This window comes from Ranitomeya variabilis, chromosome 4 (assembly GCF_051348905.1).
Source record: "Ranitomeya variabilis isolate aRanVar5 chromosome 4, aRanVar5.hap1, whole genome shotgun sequence".
NCBI lineage: Eukaryota > Metazoa > Chordata > Amphibia > Anura > Dendrobatidae > Ranitomeya > Ranitomeya variabilis.
In genome coordinates, this window is record NC_135235.1 from 392,884,529 (window position 1) to 392,909,004 (window position 24,476).

The following is a 24,476-nucleotide window of genomic DNA, read 5'->3' on the forward strand; positions in this document are numbered from 1 at the left end:
CTACCACTTGTACAATTGCCTAACCTAATTTGCATGCATTTGATAAAGTTGTGATACAAAAAATAAAAGACAAAAAAAAGAGAGAAGCTGAAACTATAGAAAAAGGTAAGTTTATTATAAATGTTATGGAAAATATAAATAATATCCATAGTTTAAGGTTTGTATTTTTTTTAAAGGCTATTTGGAGAATAACACGATGTTATGTGTACATAGGAGGTAACTACATTTTTCACAACCAAATATTTATAAATTGGTAGAGTTGAAAAAAAAAAAGAAAAAAAAAAAAAGATTATCCATTAAAATGGTAAAAAAAAAGCATAAACAATACAAGTAAAACGTAAAATTACGTAGCAAAAAGTTCACAGCAAAATAAAATGTATAAATACAATAAATAAAGATTATGCCATTTCAGTTTTTCCTCATTATCCAGCTTACTCCAAAAGACAATTGCTTGCTTGCAAAAGTAAACAACCCTTTAAAGGCCCTGTGAGCATATGGCCGCTTACTAAAGACTATAGGATAAAAACTCACCGACACAAAAAGAGGACTTAGAAATCCTCCAAAAAATTGAAAAAAGTCACAGAGAAAAAAAGCAGAGATGTTTACCTGCTGAAGCCTCCAACCAAATGCACTAGCAGGGTGCAGCGGACCCGATTAATGATGGCAAACACACAGTTGCAAAAAATACAGATGAAACAACCACTTTTTGTTTGCCATCGTTAATCGGGTCCGCTGCACCCTGCTAGTGCATTTGGTTGGAGGCTTCAGCAGGTAAAGACTATAGGAGAAATGGACATAAAGCGGAGACTATTTCCAGCACAGAGTACCGGTTTTGTTGTGTTTTATTAGATAGTTTCTTGCTCGTCATTTCATCCTCAGGAATGGTTACAGCTTATGTAAACCTAAGGGTCAGACAGTAGATTGCTAAGGGTAAATGTAAAGCAATCATCCTATCAGTGGTCTCACATGCAAGCCAGGTGATGGAATATGCATTATTCTGTGTGCTAAAGAAAAATGTTTAAGGGGGTATAAGAAAAAAGAGACAGGGTTGAATCAGGCAGTTGTTGGAAGGATGTCGAAGGGAGAGGTTCAAAGCTGGGATGGATGGATGAATGATCTATGGAGTTTTGGAGATTGATTGATGGCTGAAGGGTATCCATGAGCTACGGACATGATATCCATCATCTGGAGGAACATAGGCTGTGACTGCACACTATACCGGCTGGAGATACGAAATCTGTGGGCCAACCAAAAGTTGGGAGACAGTGGGTATCACCTGTTACGGGGCCAGGGGAACTACTGATCTCAGATTGGGAAGTTGTGGACTAAGGACATGGTATTTTTGCCATCTACCTGGATTTGTTGTACAACCATGGATGTATGGAATAAAAAATAGTTGCATCATTAACATGCCTAGGTGATTTTATAACCCACACCCTCACAGGCCCCCATACACATTGGACTACTGTTGGCTGAACCAGCTGATTGGACCGTTGGTCGAACCCATCAGCTGGTTCAGCCAACAGTAGTCCAATGTGTATGGGAGCACCAGCCGACTAATGGTTACACGATGTTGATTGCGCATGTCTGATTTCAAAGTGCCGATCACATTGTTCTCGCCATCTGCCGTGTCAGTCCATGGCTTTCTCGGCTGAAATTGTGCCCTTGTGTATTTAAGAGTCGGCCGTCTACTGAATGATCGGAGGAAACATTGTTCGTTGACAGCCATCTAATGTGTATAGCCAGCTGAAACCCTCAACAGATGTGTATGGATTGCTAATTAAACCCTTTCTTGCCAGTATTTGTACTATAAACCAGTTTTCTACTATAAAAGAACCAGATTGATATTTCCCATAAGAAAACCCCCACCAGGTTATTTAATCTGTAATCCATCCTGAAAGCAAACAACTAAATTGACAACTGCGTGTTCAATTTTCGGCTCAATGGAGTATGTTCAGTCAGTGCTGAGTGTCTGACCGCATAGGGACGCACAAAGAAGAGGATTGGGAACACCCAGTTGTCAGTTCAAGTCAATTTTAGAACATTTAAAACTCACATATGTTTAAGAAAAAAACAACTTGAGAGAACGGATTAACTGGAAAATCTGCTTTTCTAGGTACTCTTAGGTATGCTGTGAAGACTCCAAGTTTGCACAAATAAGATATTGCCCTAAAAATTGTGTTACAATAGGCCAGCAAATCATTACAAAGGTCAGCCTTTCTGAATTAAAGCCTAATACTTGAAAAAACATTAATCAGATAGCATTTGAAGGAAAACTGCGAAAAACTGAAAAGCATGGCTGTGTAGTCGGTGTCCATTTTTGTGGAGTCGGTATAAAATGGACAGACTCCTAAAATATACACTGCTCAAAAAAATAAAGGGAACACTAACATCCCACATTTTAGATATCACTGAATGAAATATTCCAGTTGTAAACAATAACAATAACAATAAAACCTAAAAATGATCAACGTAAATCACAACTAATATCCCACGGAGGTCTGTAATTGGAATGATGCTCAAAATCAAAGTGGAAAATGAAGTTACAGGTGGATCCAACTTCAGTGGAAATGCCTCAAGACAAGGAAATGATGCTCAGTAGTGTGTGGTCTCCATGTGCCTGTATGATCTCACTACAACTCCTGGGCATGCTCCTGATGAGGCGGTGGATGGTCTCCTGAGGGATCTCCTCCCAGACCTGGACTAAAGCATCTGCCAATTTCTGGACAGTCTGTGGTGCAACGTGACGTTGGTGGATGGTGCGAGACATGATGTCCCAGATGTGTTCAATTGGATTCAAGTCTGGGGAATGGGCGGGCCAGTCCATAGCTTCAATGCCTTCATCTTGCAGGAACTGCTGACACACTCCAGCCACATGAGGTCTGGCATTGTCCTGCATTAAGAGGAACCCAGGGCCAACCGCACCAGCATATGGTCTCTCAAGGGGTCTGAGGATCTCATCTTGATACCTAATGGCAGTCAGGCTACCTCTGGCGAGCACATGGAGGGCTGTGCGGCCCTCCAAAGAAATGCCACCCCGCACCACTACTGACCCACTGCCGGTCATGCTGAAGGATGTTGCAGGCAGCAGATCGCTCTCCACTGCGTCTCCAGACTGTCACATGTGCTCAGTGTGAACCTGCTTTCATCTGTGAAGAGCACAGGGCGCCAGTGGCGAACTTTCCAATCCTGGAGTTCTGTGGCAAATGCCAAGCGCGGTGTTGGGCTGTGAGCACAACCCCCATCTGTGGACGTCGGGCACTCAGACCATCCTCATGGAGTCGGTTTTTAACCGTTTGTGCGGACACATGCACATTTGTGGCCTGCTGGAGGTCATTTTGCAGGGCTCTGGCAGTGCTCCTCCTTGCACAAAGGCTGAGGTAGCGGTCCTGCTGCTGGGTTGTTGCCCTCCTACAGCCCCCTCCACATCTCCTGGTGTACTGGCCTGTCTCCTGGTAGCAAATCCAGCCTCTGGACACTATGCTGACAGACACAGCAAACCTTCTTGTCACAGCTTGCATTGATGTGCCATCCTGGATGAGCTGCACTACCTGAGCCACTTTTGTGGATTGTAGAGTCCGTCTCATGCTACCACAAGTGTGAAAGCACAACGAACATTTAAAAGTGACAAAACATCAGCCAGAAAGCATTGGTACTGAGATGTGGTCTGTGGTCCCCATTTGCAGAACCACTCCTTTATTGAGTGTGTCTTGATAATTGCCAATAATTTCCATCTGTTGTCCATTCCATTTGCACAACAGCATGTGAAATTGATTGTCAAACAGTGTTGCTTCCTAAGTGGACAGTTTGATTTCACAGAAGTTTGATTTACTTGGAGTTATATTCTGTTTAAGTGTTCCCTTTATTTTTTTGAGCAGTGTATAATAAATTAGTTTCAGTAGTTCAGTGCAGGATGTGCTGTAAATGTTTTTGGAAAGTTATGAAATGTCCTATAAATGTCTGTTTTTAGTTGAGATGAATCTGTGCTGCACTTTATGTATAGGCTGAACTGGATGGACAAATGTCTTTTTTATGTTACTATGTACATGCTCAGTAGTTAGGCAGTGCTGTATGAGTTGGTATAAAATGGATAGACTCCTAATATATATAATAAATTGGATACAGTAGTTGAGTGCAGGATGTACTGTAAATGTTTTCATAATAATTTGGGAAAGTTATAAAATGTCCTATAAATGACTGCTCTGTTCCTGATCTAAGGATTTCGGCTTTTAGTTGAGATGAATCTGTGCTCCACTTTATGCACATGCTCAGTAATGACCAGTCCTGTGGGGTCAGAGTCGAGAGTCAAGGAAATTGAGGAGTCGGAGGTTTGGCTTACCGACTCCACAGCCCTGCTACAAAAGCACATTAAATGGCTTTTTCCATTGGAAAAAAACAGGGAAAGGCAGCTAATGATAGAAAATAAAATAAGCATTACTTACTCATGGAAGCAACTGTTGCAGCGGTGATATACTGTGTACAACACATGCCATGCAGTTGGGATGCCACCAGTGAAGCCACTTAATAAAGAACTTTAGGTAGCAGCAGACACAGGAATCTGGATTAGCAGGGGCATGATCGGGTCAGTTAAACTTGTTTTATTATTTTAAAGCATTTCCTATGTTTGCCACATTTTATCAAAAGACTACCCATTCAGAGAAATTAGTGGAAAGATGTCAGTACCATAAACAGATTGGTGACCCCAAATCATTACGCAAGATGTTTGCTTCCCCTGTGCACTGAATTACGGGATATGGGGCTGTCCACATATTTTTTGTCGTGCAAGTACTCACAAAACAAAAATACAGAAACTTTTTTGTTTTTGATCCGATCGATTGTGGATTGAACTCAAGCATTGAAACCAATGGTTCCGTCAAAGAACAGACAGTACAAAGATGTCATTCCTGCGTCCTGTGAGTGCTGACTGCTTTTTACCGTTAATTTTTAGTGATGAGCGAACATACTCTTATAAGTTGTTATCCGAAGCCGCTCGAGTGCTGGTAGAGTATCTTCGCCATGCATGAATACTATGTTCAAGTCGCCGCGGCTGCAGATCTCGCGGCTGTTCCACAGCACATGCAGGGATTACCTAACCAACAGGCAATCCCTCATGTGTTGTGGCTGTCGAACAGCTGCGAGCCATGCAGCAGCGGCGACTCGAACATATTATTCGAGCACGTTGAAGATACTCTACTAACACATGAGCGGGCTCGGATAACACCTTATACGAGCACGTTCGCTCATCACTATTAATTTTTCAAATGATGAAAACCATATAGGAAACAGTCTATTTTTTCTTGTATACAAAAAAAACCTCAGACTTCTGAATTAGGCCTTACATAGTTTGTGTGCTGCTGACAGCTATTCCCCCACCCGATACACATGCACACTCAGCTTGGCCAAGTATGCTTGTTATCAATAGTAAACCACTGCCAGACACCTGTGAAGAGGCTTATTCCTGGTGAGAACAAAAACCCAAAACGCATCTGGCATCGGCAGAGACTCAGGGCGCACCTATATTTATTAGATGGCTGGTTAGTTCACATGTAGGACTGCCTAAGAAGCCATTGCTTGTGAGGCTGTCAATGAGAGTAGAGTCCGATATGGTACCTGCATATATAAAAATGTGTAGATCTGAAATTGGGTGTTTTCGGTAATGAACACGAGAATCTTTTTCTGTTATGTAGAAGGCCAACAAGCAACAGAATAGGAAGGCCTTATTATAGAAATCTTAAGGATAACTGATAACCTTCTGACAGGAAGCTGCTGCCAAGGTACAAGAGAATGACAGGATGCATTAAAAGGGGTATAACATGTTGCACATGAGAACAAAGACCTAAAATACGGTCTGCCTCCTGTGCTAGTTGGTTGGTGTACCCTGCTGAGGAGACAACTTTTTTGCCTAGTGTCAGCAAAATACATCCATGGTCTCCTGTGTCCCCCAATGAAGCGATAGAAAAAGACTGTTTCTACACTGTTTCTACACCAAAACAGAAGGGGATTCTTTTAAGTAAGAGCAGTATGGATACCCTCTGCTAGTCGAACTTGTAATGGTGAATTCACTAAAATACTTACAAAGGGTAATGACAGTGCAACTTATGGTTTCTAGAATGCAGGAGATGGGTTATTGATCAAGAGATATATTCTGATGGACACGGAGTCAGAAAAGATCTTTCATTGCTAAAGATAAGGAAATCTGGCATCGACCTTATGGGGCTGTTGTCCTCCATGGGGTGAATATTGCAGGACATTAGGTAGAATTATTTTCTTGTTGGTGAAGCACAGCTGGGAAGAAAGTTTTGCGAGACGCTTATGCATAGTACACTTGCCTTGATCTTTGGTTTAGCAACAGATATAAACCTTTTGAGCTCATTTTAATGTTCTTTTAATTTCAAAATGTAAAATTGTTGTAATTTTTAAAGTGTTTGTCTGGGACAAACTAATAGTTAAAGGCTTGTAGTTGTATAAAATAATAAACAGACCAGTTCCCCACCTGTCCTAGGTACAGTGCTAACTTTCAGCTGCTGCTCCCATCTTTGTTGATGATTTGACATCTAATTTTTAACCTAACAGCGCACATGACAGCTGCAGTCAATCACTGAGCTCAGCGTCTCACATTGGTAGAGGTGCCGAGACCAGTGATTAGATTCCAATTCTTACAGACTTTTTATTTCTTGTGGTTTTTCAATGTAGATCATGTTCCCTTCTCCACTCTGTGTACTTTGTGATGTTGGACTAAATAAGCCTTACAAAGGAACTGTTTCCCACATGTCATACATGAATATGGTTTATCTCCTATGTGGATTTTCCCATGGCGAACCAGGTCTGATTTTTGGGTAAACTTCTTTCCACATTCTGAACAGGAAAATGGTTTCTCTCCTGTGTGGATTCTTTGGTGTATTACAAGATGCGAGTTACTAATAAAACACTTCCCACATTGGGCACACACAAATGGTTTCTCTCCTGTATGAACCACTTGGTGTTTGACCAGGTGGGATTTCTGTGTGAAGCGTTTGTCGCATAGAGAACAACCAAAAGGTTTTTCACCTGTGTGGACCCGTATATGAGCAACCAGCCTGGCATTGTTGCTGAAGCACTTTCCACACTCTGGACAATTGAACCTTTTCTCCCCAGTGTGGATAATCTGGTGGATGACCAGATGTGATTTTTGGGTGAAGCATTTCCCACACAAAGAGCACATAAATGGTTTGTCTCCAGTGTGAGTTTTCTGGTGTTTGAAGAGGTTAGAACTTTGATTAAAACACTTTCCGCACTCTGAGCAGGCAAACGGCTTCTCCCCAGTGTGGCTCCTTTGGTGCTTAACCAAGTAGGAATTGCAAGAAAAGCTCTTTCCACATTCTGAGCACACGTATGGTTTCTCCCCTGTGTGAATTCGCTGATGAATAGTGAAATGCGATAGACGAAAAAAATATTTTCCACAGTCTGGACAAATATACCGTTTCATGTTCTGCAAATCTGGGTCAGCCTGACCACTGGAGAGTTCTGACTGGTCAGCTTGACTCATACCCTCAGATATTTCTTGAAAACCCAGATTTTGACTGTTGTATATGACTTCACTGTCTAAGAAAAAAGAAAAAAAAAAATCACATTTGTCAGAATGGCATCCACATATCTGAATCTAAACTTTACAGCATTTCTTGGAATTTTACATTTGGGCATCTGCCACAATTTGAGTTATTACAAGACCATTAATGAAATAGAAATGGTTGTCCTTTACTGCTCAAAATAGCCACTTAACCAGTGAGTTGGAGCTATACTTATATGGGCTTGCATCCTGGGAACTGTCAGATATAGCAAGATTCCATTAATGTCACCTGGCACTCCTGAATTCCTATCGTCCAGAGCCCCCCATAATAGCACTAAACTCAGTGTTAATGCAGATTAACTAAGAGCTCAATAACTAAGTTGCAGCTGACGACTGGTATTGCAAGGTCAAGTCAGAGTCCTTTGTTAGTGTTCTTAGATATAAGAAAATGAAGGCACTAGGGTTGCAATACTCTATGTTCTGTCCTGCGAAACTGAGAGTGGTTGCTTTGGGTTCTACTTCCTTCTTTGAATCTCCAAAAGACACGCCAAGATGTTTGGACTCTCATGAATGTCAGATTCAACATGAGGATACACAAGCTGGAAAGGTCTAGGCCCATTTATGTCCTTGAGAGAAGTTCTGGCTTTGTGGCTTAAATATTTAGAACTCTAATTTTATCTGAATATACTCCATTCCTGCCAGGTTCACTGAGAAGATTGCATTTCAATGTGCTATTTTCTGTATCTCAGCTTATGCACAAGTTATCCCTTTTGATTGTGTGGCGGGCTCTGATTTGAAGACATCAGATTCAGAATATTCTGATGTTTCTATTTATTGCTGGAGCATGCACCAAATGGTTGTAAGTGGTTTTGTATCTCGTCCCTTACTGGTAAGGATAGGTTTATGCGGGGATTGTTTATCGGTAGGGTTGAGGGGGGGGGGGGGGTGAAGGTCTATCTGATGTGCAGATATGCTAATGTTTGGATTTCAATAAGGATAAAATATCTGGACTGTGCAGCACTGACAAGGATAGTTTCTCTTATTCATCGTTTCAGAAAATGGGTGTAAAAATTAATTTAATTTCTGGGACTATATGGGTTTTGAGGGATAACTCCAAAAGACATGCAGTTTTTGAATATGTCAAAACGGTCAACCCAGCGATAATAGAGCTACAGAAGACGCATATGACAAATGATGCCATTAATTTCATGCACAGGTCTTGGATAGTTTTTAGCTTGCACTCTTTCGATTCCAACTACTCCACAGGAGGTCATCTTATAGTGCATAAAAATATTCCTTTTCTATGCATAGACTCCTTCTGAGATGATGAGGGGTGGTTGGTTGGTGTCCTTTACTTAATTTCCCATTATGAATGCGCCATTGTTGTAGTGTACGTTCCCCATCCATAATCAAATATTCAGCCAAAAAAAATCTTAGCGAAACTAGCAGACTGGTAAGACATCCCTTTTAGGAGTGATTTTAACAACATTTGTAACCCTTTTAGAGACAAATGTTTGGGTGAAGAGGACACCCTGTCTCCCTTCAGTCGTCTTATTGATGAGGTGGGCTTGGCTGATATCTGGAGGGAGAGGTTTCCTAATGTAAGGGTCTACTCCTTTGCCTCATTGCCCTATTAATCCCTCTATAGAATTGAGTTGTTATTATGCAATTCTCATATGATCCCGATGCTCACTGATATAGAATATTCGGCCCTAGATCTTCATCAGACCACTCTCCTTTATTGTTTCAGCTGCAAATGGATCTGTTAAGGCCTAACTTTTCTCAGGGTTGGAAGCTCAACCTGTTTTGACTTAAAATTATCGACTGTAACAATTTTATGGAAAAAAAAGTCAAAATTATTTTCTATTAATCTGGGCTTAGCACCCATAAAAGTGGTAAGGGGTGCAATGAAGACCTTTCTGAAGGGTGGGGTGTTAGAGAAATAAAGACGGTAAAAGATAAATCACAGAAGAAGGGTATCGACCTGTAAAACAGAGTCAAGGAAACAATAGCTGTTTATTCAAAATAATAGTCCTGAAATCTTATCACAGTGGAAGGAATCTCAGAAGAAAATCCAGTCATTTCAACTGGAGCTAGCTGATAATAAACATACATTTTTAAAACAGTTCTAACAGGAGGGGGAGATCACTGATCGGTTACTTACAAGGATGGCTAAGGCCCAAAAAGAAACACTTTTTACACTGAGGGAAGCAGAGGGTAATGGAGTTTCCAGGACTCCTGCAATAGTAAAGGTCTAAGTTTTATTATCATCTGTTTTCTTCTACGAAAAATTCCTCACAGGATGATTTGTTAGACTGTCTGTCTGGAATAAGTCTGCCCTCTTTGGAGGATAAAGATAGGATAGGCAGATAGCCTACCAAAAGAAATCTACAAACTGTGAGGGAGAATTATGGCTGCATTACATAGAAATGATTAATAGTGCACTTTTATTTGGGGTGCTCCCAGAGTCGTTATATGAGGTGGTAATTGTTGATCTGCCCAAAAAAGATAAAGATAAAGAAGTACCTGACTCTTAAGCCATGTACACACGTTAAGTATTAGGTGAATTTTTACCTCAGTGTGTAAGCCAAAACCAGGAGTGGGAGAAAAATACAGAAGTGGAGACGTGTTTATATTATACTTTTCCTCTGATTGGCTCACAAATACTGAGGTAAAATACTGTATTTATATTTCTCCTAACCCCAAAGTGTGTGTTAAAATTATGTGGGAGATATCGGAGGATGGTCTTCATTACAACTGGCTATAGCCAAAATACTGTATCAAACCAGAAAGTCTATACAGTGACATGTAAAAGTTTGTGCACCCCTGGTCAAAATTACTGATATGGTGAACAGTTAAGTAAGTTGAAGACTAAATGATCTCTAAATGGCCTAAAGTTAAAGATGACACATTTCCTTTGTATTTTAAGCAAAAAATACATATTTTCATCATTATGTATGCACTGACTTTCCCCAGCTCTCCCTGGCTCCTGAATGTCGCTGTATAGTGCACTGACTTTATATGGTATCATACCTCCCAACCGTCCCGGATCCCGCGGGACTGTCCTGATTTTGACAGTCAGCCCCGGGATCCCGGGCGGGACACTAATGGCCCGCAATACGTGCCTAGGGCGGGGACAATGCAGGGGGCGGCACCTGAGTAGCTTAGGTTTGTGGCTGTTTTTTTTTCCTTATACATGCTGGGTCTCCTCCCGACCGATCCCGCGCCCCCCTGTGCGGCGCTGCCACGCTGAGGCAGAGAGCCAGCAGCGATCAAGATGAGAGGTCAGCGACTCACTTCCTCCTGTGTGTGCACGGAGCTCCGGCTTCTCCTGCTCTTAGCTGCTATCCCGGCAGAGAAGGAGAGACGGGGGAGGTGCCGGGACAGTGCAGAGCTGTGAGCAGCCGGAGAAACTGAAGAGCTGCACATGGACAGATTAGCCGCCCCTGCAACACAGAGGAGATTGTGTGTGTGTGTGTGATGTGTGTGTGTGATGTGTGTGTGTGAGATGTGTGTGTGTGAGATGTGTGTGTGTGAGATGTGTGTGTGTGAGATGTGTGTGTGTGAGATGTGTGTGTGTGAGATGTGTGTGTGTGAGATGTGTGTGTGTGTCTGATGCTGCATGTGTGTGTCATTGTGTGTGTGTGATGCTGCATTTGTGTGTGTGTCATGTGTGTATGAGGTATCTGGTGTGTGTGATGGCTGGGTGTGTGTGTGATGGCTGGGTGTGTGTGTGTGTGATGGCTGGGTGTGTGTGTGTGTGATGGCTGCGTGTGTGTGTGATGGCTGCGTGTGTGTGTGTGTGATGGCTGCGTGTGTGTGTGTGTATGTGATGGCTGCGTGTGTGTATGTGATGGCTGCGTGTGTGTGATGGCTGCGTGTGTGTGTGTGTGATGGCTGCGTGTGTGTGTGATGGCTGCGTGTGTGTGTGATGACTGCGTGTGTGTGTGATGACTGCGTGTGTGTGTGATGGCTGCGTGTGTGTGTGATGGCTGCGTGTGTGTGTGATGGCTGCGTGTGTGTGTGATGGCTGCGTGTGTGTGTGATGGCTGCGTGTGTGTGTGATGGCTGCGTGTGTGTATGTGATGGCTGCGTGTGTGTATGTGATGGCTGCGTGTGTGTGTGTGATGACTGCGTGTGTGTGTGTGTGATGGCTGCGTGTGTGTGTGTGATGGCTGCGTATGTGATGCATTTGTGTCAAAGCTGCATGTGTTTGTGAGCTGCGTTTGTGATGCTGCGTGTGTATGTGTGATACTGTGTGTGTGATGCTGCATGTGTGTGAGCTGCGTGCGTGTGTGAGCTGTGTGTGTGCTGCGTGTGTGTGAGCTGTGTGCGTGTGCCTGTGTGTGAGCTGCGTGCCTGTATGTCATTATACAGTATGGAGAGCTGTGGCCATTATACAGTATGGAGCATCATGTGTGGTCATTATACAGTATGCAGCATCATGTGCGGTCATTATACAGTATGAAGCATCATGTGCAGCCAGCACACAGTATGGAGCATTATGTGTGGTCATCATACAGTATGGAGCATCATGTGCGGTCATTATACAGTATGGAGCATCATGTGCAGTCATTATACAGTATGGAGCGTCATGTGCGGCCATTATACGGTATGGAGCATCATGTGCAGTCATTATACAGTATGGAGCATCATGTGCGGCCATTATACAGTATGGAGCATCATGTGTGGCCATTATACAGTATGGAGCATCATGTGCAGCCAGTATACAGTATGGAGCATCATGTGCGGTCATTATACAATATGGAGCATCATGTGCGGTCATTATACAGTATGGAGCATCATGTGCGGCCATTATACAGTATGGAGCATCATGTGTGGCCATTATACAGTATGGAGCGTCATGTGTGGCCATTATACAGTATGGGGCATCATGTGTGGTCATTATACGGTATGGAGCATCATGTGCAGTCATTATACAGTATGGAGCATCATGTGCGGCCATTATACGGTATGCATGCCGTCATTATACAGTATGGAGCATCATGTGCAGCCATTATACAGTATGGAGCATCATGTGCGGCCATTATACAGTATGGAGCATCATGTGCGGCCATTATACGGTATGCATGCCGTCATTATACAGTATGGAGCGTCATGTGTGTTCATTATACAGTATGGAGCGTCATGTGTGGCCATTATACAGTATGGGGCATCATGTGCGGTCATTATACAGTATGGAGCATCATGTGCGGTCATTATACAGTATGGAGCATCATGTGCGGTCATTATACAGTATGGAGCATCATGTGCAGTCATTATACAATATGGAGCATCATGTGCAGCCAGTATACAGTATGGAGCATCATGTGCGGTCATTATACAGTATGGAGCATCATGTGCAGCCATTATACAGTATGGAGCATCATGTGCGGTCATTATACAGTATGGAGCATCATGTGTGGCCATTATACAGTACGGAGCATCATGTGTGGCCATTATACAGTATGGAGCGTCATGTGTGGCCATTATACAGTATGGAGCATCATGTGTGGCCATTATACAGTATGGAGCGTCATGTGTGGCCATTATACAGTATGGGGCATCATGTGTGGTCATTATACGGTATGGAGCACTGTGTGGCCATATTTTTTTGTTTATAACTATTGTATATGAAACAGTGTGATCAGCAGTGCTAAATGGGTGTGGTTGGGACGTGGATATGGGTGTGACTAATTATGAATGGGTGTGGTCAGAGGCGTGGCCTAAAATTTGCCCGGCGTGCGAAGCGCGCCGCAAACTTTGTCCCTCTTTTCCATCTTCAAAAGTTGGGAGGTATGATGGTATGCACTCACTTTCCACAGCATTCCCTGGCTCCTGAATGTCTCTGTATATTGCACTGATTTTCTATGGTATGCATTGACTTTCCCCAGCTCTCCCTGGCTCCTGAATGTCTCTGTATATTGCATTGATTTTCTATACTTTCCCTGGCATCTGAGTGTCTTGGTGCAGCACATATAATCCTTTTCTGGTATGCTTTCTTACCTATCATCTTGTTTCCATGACCAGTTTCATGTCTCTCATTATGTTATTCTGGCATCTCTTTGAGTGGTCACTGCAACCCCTCCCTTTCTTTATGACCTCTGCTTAACTTTCTACATCTGGTCTCCCATAATCAGCCACCTCCTCATTCACACCTGATTGCCCTTAGCTGGGGATATATTCACATGCAGACGTCTGCTCCAGGCGCAGTCTGCTGCATTCATCTTTTAACTTCCATCTTTTAAATTACATCTTTTTAAAGGGAACCTGTCACCCCGTTTTTTCCGTATGAGATAAAAATACCGTTAAATAGGGCCTGAACTGTGCATTACAATAGTGTATTTTGTGGACCCTGATTCCCCACCTATGCTGCTGAAATACGTTACCAAAGTCGCCGTTTTCGCCTGTCAATCAGGAATCAGGAAAATGGCCGCGGGATGCCGCGCGTGCGCAGATGGAGATCGCGGCGGCCATTTTCCTGAAGCAGAGTTTGCATCTCGGCTTGAGAAAAATGGCCACCGCGATCTCCATCTGCGCATGCGCGGCATCCCGCGGCCATTTTCCTGAAGCCGCGGGCAGCAGAGCACTCCATCTGCGCACGCGTGGCCACAGGAAGATGGCCGCCCCCACCGATCACCAGGGGAATAGCGCAGATCGCGCTCTTTTTCCACACCTATGAAGTGGATTCGGGCCTTGGGCATGCGCAAACCACTACGCCACCAACGGAAAAATAAGCAAGATCTGGGGGAAGGAACAGCGATGTCACCACACCCATTTGACCAGACCAGCCTGATTGACAGGCGAAAACGGCGACTTTGGTAACGTATTTCGGCAGCATAGGTGGGGAATCAGGGTCCACAAAATACACTATTGTAATGCACAGTTCAGGCCCTATTTAACGGTATTTTTATCTCATACGGAAAAAACGGGGTGACAGGTTCCCTTTAATTATGTTGAATTAGACTGAATTGGACTGGAATTGACTGGAAGGTAACAGAATACCAAACCACTACAATGTTTCGGTTTCTTTTCTCTTTTACTCCAATAACACTTTCCTTCTTACAATCTCCTGCAATCCCTCCACCTAGTAAAGAACTAGTCCTTTCCCCCTCAATACTCCCCAGCCATCTCGCCGTCTCCTCAGAACTGTTCCTCCACATACAATCCTTTCTCTCCAGACACTCATGGCAGCATCATGTCCTATCCTGCTCCCACCTTCTAACACTGTCTGCTACTCCTCATCTCTGGTGACATATCCCCAAATCCCTGTAGAAAAGCCGCGGAGACACCATCACGTGTTTCTCAACGCAAGCAATAAATAGCCAGGTCTTTCACCGGGAAGGAACAACCACGGGAAGGGCAGCATCCAAGAAAGGAAAACCACCTATGCCAAAACATGGTATCCATCCACAGACAGCTGTTTCGGGGTATTTGCCCCTCATCAGTGTGGAGTAGGAAACTGGCTATTAGGAGCAGTGCCTAGGGAAAAGACTATAAACATAAGGATGAATGACCTCGGGGAGATCAAACATCCAACACCGCGGAGACACCATCACGTGTTTCTCAACGCAGTGATCCAGAACACTGCCCCCATCCCTAAAGGGAAATATGCAAATGCATGTAGAAAAGCCGCGGAGACACCATCACGTGTTTCTCAACGCAATCAATAAACAGACAGGTCTTTCACCGGGAAGGAACAACCACGGGAAGGGCAGCATCCAAGAAAGGAAAACCCTTTAGGGATGGGGGCAGTGTTCTGGATCACTGCGTTGAGAAACACGTGATGGTGTCTCCGCGGTGTTGGTTGTTTGATCTCCCCGAGGTCATTCATCCTTATGTTTATAGTCTTTTCACTAGGCACTGCTCCTAATAGCCAGTTTCCTACTCCACACTGATGAGGGGAAAATACCCCGAAACAGCTGTCTGTGGATGGATACCATGTTTTGGCATAGGTGGTTTTCCTTTCTTGGATGCTGCCCTTCCCGTGGTTGTTCCTTCCCGGTGAAAGACCTGGCTATTTATTGCTTGCGTTGAGAAACACGTGATGGTGTCTCCGCGGCTTTTCTACATGCATTTGCATATTTCCCTTTAGGGATGGAGGCAGTGTTCTGGATCACTGCGTTGAGAAACACGTGATGGTGTCTCCGTGGTGTTGGATGTTTTGATCTCCCCGAGGTCATTCATCCTTATGTTTATATCCCCAAATCCCGACCCTCCTCAACACATCCCCACACTCATTTCTAACCCCCTGCCACGATCCTCTGCACGTTTTCCCAACCATGACAACCTCATACCCATTCATCCAGCCCCCACTCCCCTTACCTGGAGCACTATGGAACGCACGCTCCGTCTGCAACAAACTACCATTTATCCATGACCTCTTCATCACCAACAAACTCTCCTTCCTCGGCATCACTGAAACCTGGCTCACCCCCTCTGACTCAGCCTCTCCAGCTGTGCTTTCCTATGGCGGATTCCACCTCTCTCACACCCCTCGCTCCACAACAAACGTGGTGGAGGGGTTGGCTTGCTCCTGTCCGACACCTGCTCCTTTACTCCAATCCTGCTACCACCCTCTGCTACCCTTCCCTCGTTTGAGGTGCACTGCGTCCGCATCTATTCCCCCTCCAACCTCCAGCTGGCTGTCATCTACCGCCCCCTAGAACTAACCATCTCCACCTTTCTCGACCACTTCACCACCTGCCTACTTCATTTCCTCTCTGCTGACATCCCCACTATCATCATGGGTGATTTCAATATCCCCATTGACACTTCCGCCTCAGCTGCCTCTAAACTTTTATCACTGACTGCCTCCTTTGGCCTCACTCAACGGTCCTCCACTCACAAAGATGGCCACACGCTGGACCTCATCTTCACCCGCCTCTGTTCCATTACTAATCTCATTAACACACCCCTCCCCCTGTCTGACCACAACCTACTGACATTCTCCTCTCTCCTCTCCTAGTGTGCAACCCCCACTCCACAAACTCACTCACCCTTGCAGAAATCTCAAACATCTCAATTTACAATCACTCTCTGAGTCCCTTCTCCCTCTTACAGACATAACTTCCTTCCATGACACAGATGCTGCTGCCGCTTTTTATAACACCACAATAACAGCAACACTCGATTCGGCCGCCCTGCTCATGCATTGCAAAACTCGTACACTCAACAGGCAGCCCTGGCTGACCAGCCTGACCAAAGAACTGAGACGGGCTTCCAGGATCGCTGAACAGAGATGGAAGCGATCCCGCTCTGCCGACCACTTCACTGCATACAAGCAGTCCCTCGCCAGCTTCCAGTCCACGCTCACTGCCGCAAAACAAACTTACTTCTCATCTCTCATATCCTCCCTGTCTCACAACCCTAAATAGCTTTTCAACACTTTCAAATTCTCTACTCCGTCCCCCAGCACCCCCTCCCTCCCCTCTCATTTCTGCTGAAGACTTTGCCTCTTCCTTTAAACAGAAGATCGATACGATCAGATAAAGCTTATGGCCCACAGTGCCCAATGCCCCTCTTAGCTGCTCAACCCTGTTCCTCCAAAACCAGCTTCTCCGCCATGACAGAATATCAGCTCTCCACCCTCCTGTCAAGATCACACCTCACCACCTGCATGCTCGACCCGCTCCCATACCACCTCATCCCTAGCCTTTCCACGGTCTTCATCCCAACCCTAATGCACCTCTTCAACCTCTCACTCACAACAGGTGTCTTCCCCTCATCCTTCAAGCATGCCAAGATCACACCCATCCTCAAAAAGCCCTCCCTCGACCCATCCTCTGTGTCTAGCTATCCCCTGATATCTCTTCTCCCTTATGCCTCCAAATTACTGGAGCAACACGTCCATCTTGAAGTGTCCTCCCACCTCTCCTCCTGCTCCCTCTTTGATCGGTTACAATCTGGCTTCCGACCTCATCACTCAACTGAAACTGCCCTAACTAAAGTCACCAACGACCTAACTGCCAGGAGCAATCGACACTACTCTGTCCTCCTTTTCCTGGACTGGGCTTCTGCCTTCGACACTGTGGACCACTCCTTTCTGCTACAGATCTTCTCATCTCTTGGCATCACAGACCTGGCCCTATCCTGGATCTCGTCATATCTGACAGACCGAACATTCAGTGTCTCCCTCCCCTACACCACCTCCTCACTTCGCCCCTTATCAGTCGGTCTTCCTCAAGGCTCTGTTCTAGGACCCCTACTCTTCATCTACACCTTCGGCCTTGAACAGCTCATAGAATCCCACGGTATGCAGTACCATCTCTAAGCCGATAACACGCAGATCTACCTATCTGGACCTGACCTCACCTCCTTGCTTACCAAAATCCCGCACTGTCTGTCTACTATTTCAGCCTTCTTTTCTGCTCGTTTTCTAAAACTGAACATGGACAAAACAGAATTCATCATCTTTCCCCCATCTCACTCTACCCCTCCACCAGACCTATTCATCAATGTCAATGGCTCACTTTCCCCAGTCCCACATGCCCGGTGCCTCGGGGTGATCATCGACTCTGCCCTCTCTTTCAAGCCACATATCCAAGCCCTTGCCTCCTCCTGCCGTCTCAAACTCAAAAATATTTCCCGGATCTGCGCATTCCTTGACTGCGACACCACAAAAACACTAGTGCATGCCCTTATCTCCCGCCTTGACTACTGCAACCTCCTACTCTCTGGACTCCCCTCTAGCACTCTGGCACCACTCCAATCCATCCTACACTCTGCTGCCAGACTAATCTACCTGTCTCCCCGCTATTACCCAGCCTCTCCCCTATGCCAAGCCCTTCACTGGCTTCCTATGTCAATACCCTCACAATGACATACAAAGCCATCCACAACCTATCTCCTCCATACATCTGTGACATGGTCTCCCGGTACCTACCTACACGCAACCTCCGATCCTCTCAAGACCTCCTCTACTCCCCTCTCATCTCTTCTTCCCACAACAGCATCCAAAACTTCTCCCGTGCTTCCCCCATACTCTGCAACTCTCTACCCCAACACATCAGACTCTCGCCTACCATAGAAACCTTCAAAAAGAACCTGAAGACTCACCTCTTCCGACAAGCCTACAGCCTGAAGTGATACTCAACCTACTGAACTGCCGCACAACCAGCTCTACCCTCTCCTAGTGTATCCTCACCCATCCCCTGCAGACTGAGTCCTCGCAGGCAGGGTCCTCCCTCTTTATGTAGCTGTGTGCCTTGTTTTTTGCTCATGTTTAATGTATTTGTCTATATTTGCCCCCTTTCTCACATGTAAAGTGCCATGGAATAAATGGCGCTATAAAAATGAAAAATAATAATCTTTAAAATTGTAAAAATTACAAAACAAAAAAAAGAGGATGATGCAAAAGTTTGAGCACCCTGCATGGTTATAGTACCTATTAGTAGCACCCCATTTTGAAAGTATCACAGCTTGTAAACACTTTTTTTTTTTGCAACCAGCCAAGAGTCTTTCAATTCTTGTTTGAGGGATTTTCATCCATTCATCCTTGGAAAAGTCTTCCAGTTCTGTGCAATTTCTGGGTCGTCTTGCATGCATTGCTATTTTGAGGTCTAGCCACAGATTTTCAATGATGTTCAAATCAGGGGACTGTGAGCGCCATTGAAAAACCTTCAGCTTGCGCCTTTTGAGGTAGTCAATTTTGGAATTTGACTTGTGTTTAGGATAATTATCCATTTGTAGAAGCCATCCTCTTTTCAACGTCAGATTTTTTTCCGGTGGTGTTATGTTTGCATCAAGAATTTGTTGAAATTTCATTGAATCCATTCTTCGCTTTACTTATGAAATGTTCCTAGTGCCATTGGATGAAGCACAGCCCCAACACAACTTGAAAATTCTTTGCTATCTTTTTATAGCCTTCTCCTACTTTGTGGGCCTCCACCATTTTCAGTATACTAGACAGCTGCTTAGAAGAACCCATGGATGCTGTTTTTTAGCACAAGGTTAGAGAATGTTGTTTTTTTATACAGCTGGGAAATTTGCATCACCTGGCCCTTTCCTAACGATGATCGTGAACAAGCCATAACAGGCTATTTAAGGTCTGAAACCTTGGGCAAAGTTATCTGAGCAAACAAATCTACAAGGATGCCCCAAACTTTTGCATTGGTCCATTCTCTTTCTTGTAATTTTTAGAATGTAAAAGATGAAAAACAATGTATATATTGTGGTAGAGCGGCTCTCTCGGCTGGAAGCAGAGGTATAACCGGAACACTGTCTCTTAAAAAAAAATGCTTGGTTTATTGAAGACAGCATAAACCAAGTAAACATGGCCCTCTGGGCAAAACGGAAAAACAAAGAAACAGTCCTTTTCCTAGAGGGGATCAGCCCGCTCACAGGTAGCAATGTCTACGGTTCAGGTTTAGCACACACTTCCCTGGAGTGCTCCCTCTCCAGGCACACACTGAACACTGAAAGCACTGGCAGTCAGCCATTTAACCTCAGACCATGTGACTCCTCCGTCATGTGATTGATCACATGATATCGACATCACACTGCAGGTGGAGATATGTGGACCTTCTCCCTCCCGCTCTATAAATGCACTAAAACCAGCTCATAATATAACTTTCAATAAACCATCCCAACACGTAGTGTGCTGGAGGAAACTATTCTGGTTTTGCATCCCTGACACCATCATGACACGTATCTCCCCTCCACCACTTCACCAGTAACATATATATATCTAAATAGATAGATATATAGATGGATAGACATTTTATTTTGCTTAAAATACAAAGGAAATGTGTCATCTTTAACTTTATGCCTTTTAGAAATCATGTCATCATCAATTTGCTTGACTGTTTCCAATAACAGTAATTTTGACCAGGGGTGCCCAAACTTTTACATGCCTCTGTAGGTAAACACTGGCTAGCAAGTGCTGTTCCCTCAATTTATGAAGTTGTGAGTTGCTGGAATATCAATAATTTAGTGGAAAAAAAAATATACATGAAAGGGGGGGGGGGGGAAGAGGCACTGCTAAATTTGGAAAACAGTTAAGAGGGATTGGATTAGATGTTCATCGGTGGTGTTGGAAGTGCTGGCAGGGGATGTCATGTTCAACTCACTTATCCTTTAATAGCGATACACTATTTCAGCCGTAAGAAACCTCATTATTTTGCCAGTCCTGATTTTCATATGATCCAGGTATTGTACTTGGCATAATGTCAATGTGCTTGTTAGGTTGGCGAGTGGGGAGGGAGTTGGGATAAAATGTTTTGGTTTTATGATCCTGTCAAAAAATGATTGGTTCATTGATTTGTTCATGTTCTTCTGATGGTATGAGAATTATCTTTATAGATCATTTTGTAAGCAATGATTTTTTTTATCAAAACGTTTTTATTGAACAAAGAGTGTTGTCGTTTGAACGGCAGCAATCTTGGATGGCTCTCTCATACACTGGATTGGCTATTAGGCAGAGCACTCCTGCATTTTCTCTACGAAATCTCTATGAGAGGGCCACAAGCAGACATGACTTGCAGCAGCTAATCTCTGGGAAAACCATAGGATAGGTAGTCCAAAATTAAAAATGTAAAATACTTAAAAAGTCCTCCTCCCATCAAAGTTTTCATTCTCTTTACATATTGCAATCCTCATATTGTATAGTACTGTGTACTTACAATTGCTCATTTTGCCTTTCTACCCAGCTAATTCTTTTCTTTTCTCTGCTCTATGTAGAAACATGAAGTATCTTGTCCCTGCATTTATCATTCCTCTCTTCAGCTCCTGACCCAGCTGCTCCCACTTCCCCCAGCCAGGATTTTAGCAGTGACTGATGACTCATACAGAGAAACTTGACCTTCTCTTTCTACATAGATCTTAGAAGGATTTAGCTTGTCAGTATTTTAATCAAGTGATGTCATAGACCTAATGGAAAACAGAAGAATCAATTGGCTGGGGTCCCCATACACATTTGGATGTCAGCTGATCCCATCGATTTCAGTGGTTTTGGCCAACAATAGGTTAAAGTACCACTCCAGCTTTTTTTATTGCAGCACCGGAGTGGTGGTACTAATCCAAGTTCCCAGTCCTTAGTCTTATACTAAACAGCCACTGTCTTCAGCTGTTCCTGGTGTCACTCCAATTGGTCTCCAGCAGTCTGTGACCTGCAGATCGTTCCGAGTATTTGCTGGGCAAGATAGATGTCACTCACTATTCAGTTTAAGTATGAGAGCCAGAACGAGGCCATGACAAGGTTGTCTAAACTTACATTCAGAGCTTATGACCGTTACTTCTGACTTCTGGTCAGTCGAAAGTTGCAGTGGTCACAAAATGTCAGCACGGGACCGGAGTGACGCCGGGACGATCTGAAGAAAGCGGCTGGTAAGTATAAGACTAGGGTCAGGGAACTTATTAGTTGCACAAGTCTAATACTGAAGTAAAAAAGAAATGCTAGAGTGGTGCTTTGGGGTGTGGAAGGTGGTTAGCAGCCATGTTGCCGGTAATTGTACTCACCAGCGTGAAGACAAACATCAACATCTTCCTCTTTAATATTCATCTTATCTTCCGGTTCAGTTTTTGGAGCAATATCAACAACTATAATGTTCAAGTTCTCCTCCTGATTTAAAGGTTAAAGAGAAAAATCAATTTTACACCCATTGCACAGTGTCCCATATTCCTACATAATGATAGAAAGTGCCATTCTAAATTCTACACCTCACAGCTCAGCAGATGGTGGATACATCTTCAGCATCTATCTACTACAGAATTTAACTGTAGGCTTATGAAGGTCGAGTTCAAGACCGAAACGTGTTTTGTTTTCATGAATAAATTATCATCCTTTTTGAACGACATCCGAGTGCCAAGACTTTAACCCCTTAAGCCCCGAGGGTGGTTTGCACGTTAATGACCGGGCCAATTTTTACAATTCTGACCACTGTCTCTTTATGAGGTTATAACTCAAACGCTTCAACGGATCTTGGCGATTCTGACATTGTTTTCTCGTGACATATTGTACTTCATGATAGTGGTAAAATTTATTCGATATAACTTGCGTTTATTTGAGAAAAAAATGGAAATTTGGTGAAAATATTGAAAATTTCGCAATTTTCCAACTTTGAATTTTCATGCCCTTAAATCACAGAGATATGTCACACAAAATACTTAATAAGCAACATTTCCCACACGTCTACTTTACATCAGCACAATTTTGGAACCAAATTTTTTTTTGTTAGGGAGTTATAAAGGGTTAAAAGTTGACCCGAAATTTCTCATTTTTACAACACCATTTTTTTTTTAGGGACCACATCTCATTTGAAGTCATTTTGAGGAGTCTATATGATAGAAAATAACCAAGTGTGACACCATTCTAAAAACTGCACCCCTCAAGGTGCTCAAAACCACATTCAAGAAGTTTATTAACCCTTTAGGTGTTTCACAGGAATTTTTGGAATGTTTAAATGAAAATGAACATCTTACTTTTTTTCACACAAAATTTATTTCAGCTCCAATTTGTTTTATTTTACCAAGGGTAACAGGAGAAAATGGACCCCAAAAGTTGTTGTACAATTTGTCCTGAGTATGCTGATGCCCCATATGTGGGGGTAAACCACTGTTTGGACGCATGACAGCGCTCGGAAGGAAAGGAGCGCCATTTTACTTTTCAATGCAAAATTGACTGGAATTGAGATGGGATGCCATGTTGCGTTTGGAGAGCCCCTGATGTGCCTATACATTGAACCCCCCCCACAAGTGACACCATTTTGGAAAGTAGACCCCTTAAGGAACTTATCTAGATGTGTGGTGAGCACTTTGACCCAACAAGTGCTTCACAGAAGTTTATAATGCAGAGCCGTAAAAATAAAAAATCATATTTTTTCACAAAAATGATCTTTTCGCCCCCAATTTTTTATTTTCCCAAGGGTAAGAGAAGAAATTGGACCCTAAAAGTTGTTGTGCAATTTGTCCTGAATACGCTGATACCCCATATGTGGGGGTAAACGACTGTTTGGGCGCATGACAGAGCTCGGAAGGGAAGGAGCGCCGTTTGACTTTTCAATGCAAAATTGACTGGAATTGAGATGGGACACCATGTCGCATTTGGAGAGCCCCTGATGTGCCTAAACATTAAAACCCCCCACAGGTGACACCATTTTGGAAAGTAGACCCCCTAAGGAACTTATCTAGATGTGTTTTGAGAGCTTTGAACCCCCAAGTGTTTCACTACAGTTTATAACGCAGAGCCGTGAAAATAAAAATTCTTTTTTTTTTTTTTTTTCACAAAAATGATTTTTTTAGCCCCCAGTTTTGTATTTTCACAAGGGTAACAGGATAAATTGGACCGTAAAAGTTGTTGTCCAATTTGTCCTGAGTACGCTGATACCCCATATGTGAGGGGGGAACCACTGTTTGGGCGCATGGCAGAGCTCGGAAGGGAAGGAGCGCCATTTGGAATGCAGACTTAGATGGATTGGTCTGCAGGCGTCAAATTGCATTTGTAGAGCCCCTGATGTACCTAAACAGTAGAAACCCCCCACAAGTGACCCCATATTGGAAACTAGACCTCCCAAGGAACTTATCTAGATGTGTTGTGAGAACTTTGAACCCCCAAGTGTTTCACTACAGTTTACAACGCAAAGCCGTGAAAATAAAAAATCCTTTTTTTTCCCACAAAAATGATTTTTAGCCCCCCAAATTTTTATTTTCCCAAGAATAACAAGAGAACTTCGACCCCAAAAGTTGTTGTCCAATTTGTCCCGAGTACGCCGATACCCCATATGTTGGGGTAAACCCCTGTTTGGGCGCACGGGAGAGCGCGGAAGGGAAGGAGCACTGTTTTACTTTTTCAACGCAGAATTGACTGGAATTGAGATCGGACGCCATGTTGCGTTTGGAGAGCCCCTGATGTGCCTAAACAGTGGAAACTCCCCAATTCTACCTGAAACCCTAATCCAAACACACCCCTAACCCTAATCCCAATGGTAACCCT

General features: G+C 43.8%; 1 protein-coding gene across 1 annotated transcript in view; it reads right to left on the bottom strand.

Moving 5' to 3' along the window:
- Positions 1 to 733: 733 nt before the first annotated feature.
- Positions 734 to 24,476, bottom strand: part of LOC143767171 (uncharacterized) — a 42,184-nt gene continuing 18,441 nt past the window's right edge. The window contains exons 6-7 of the mRNA XM_077255256.1: positions 22,004 to 22,106; positions 734 to 7,581 (exon numbers count right to left, since the gene is read on the bottom strand). Of these exons, the coding sequence (XP_077111371.1) occupies positions 6,695 to 7,581; positions 22,004 to 22,106 (990 nt within the window). The 3' untranslated portion in view covers positions 734 to 6,694. The remainder of the gene's footprint in view (positions 7,582 to 22,003; positions 22,107 to 24,476) is intronic.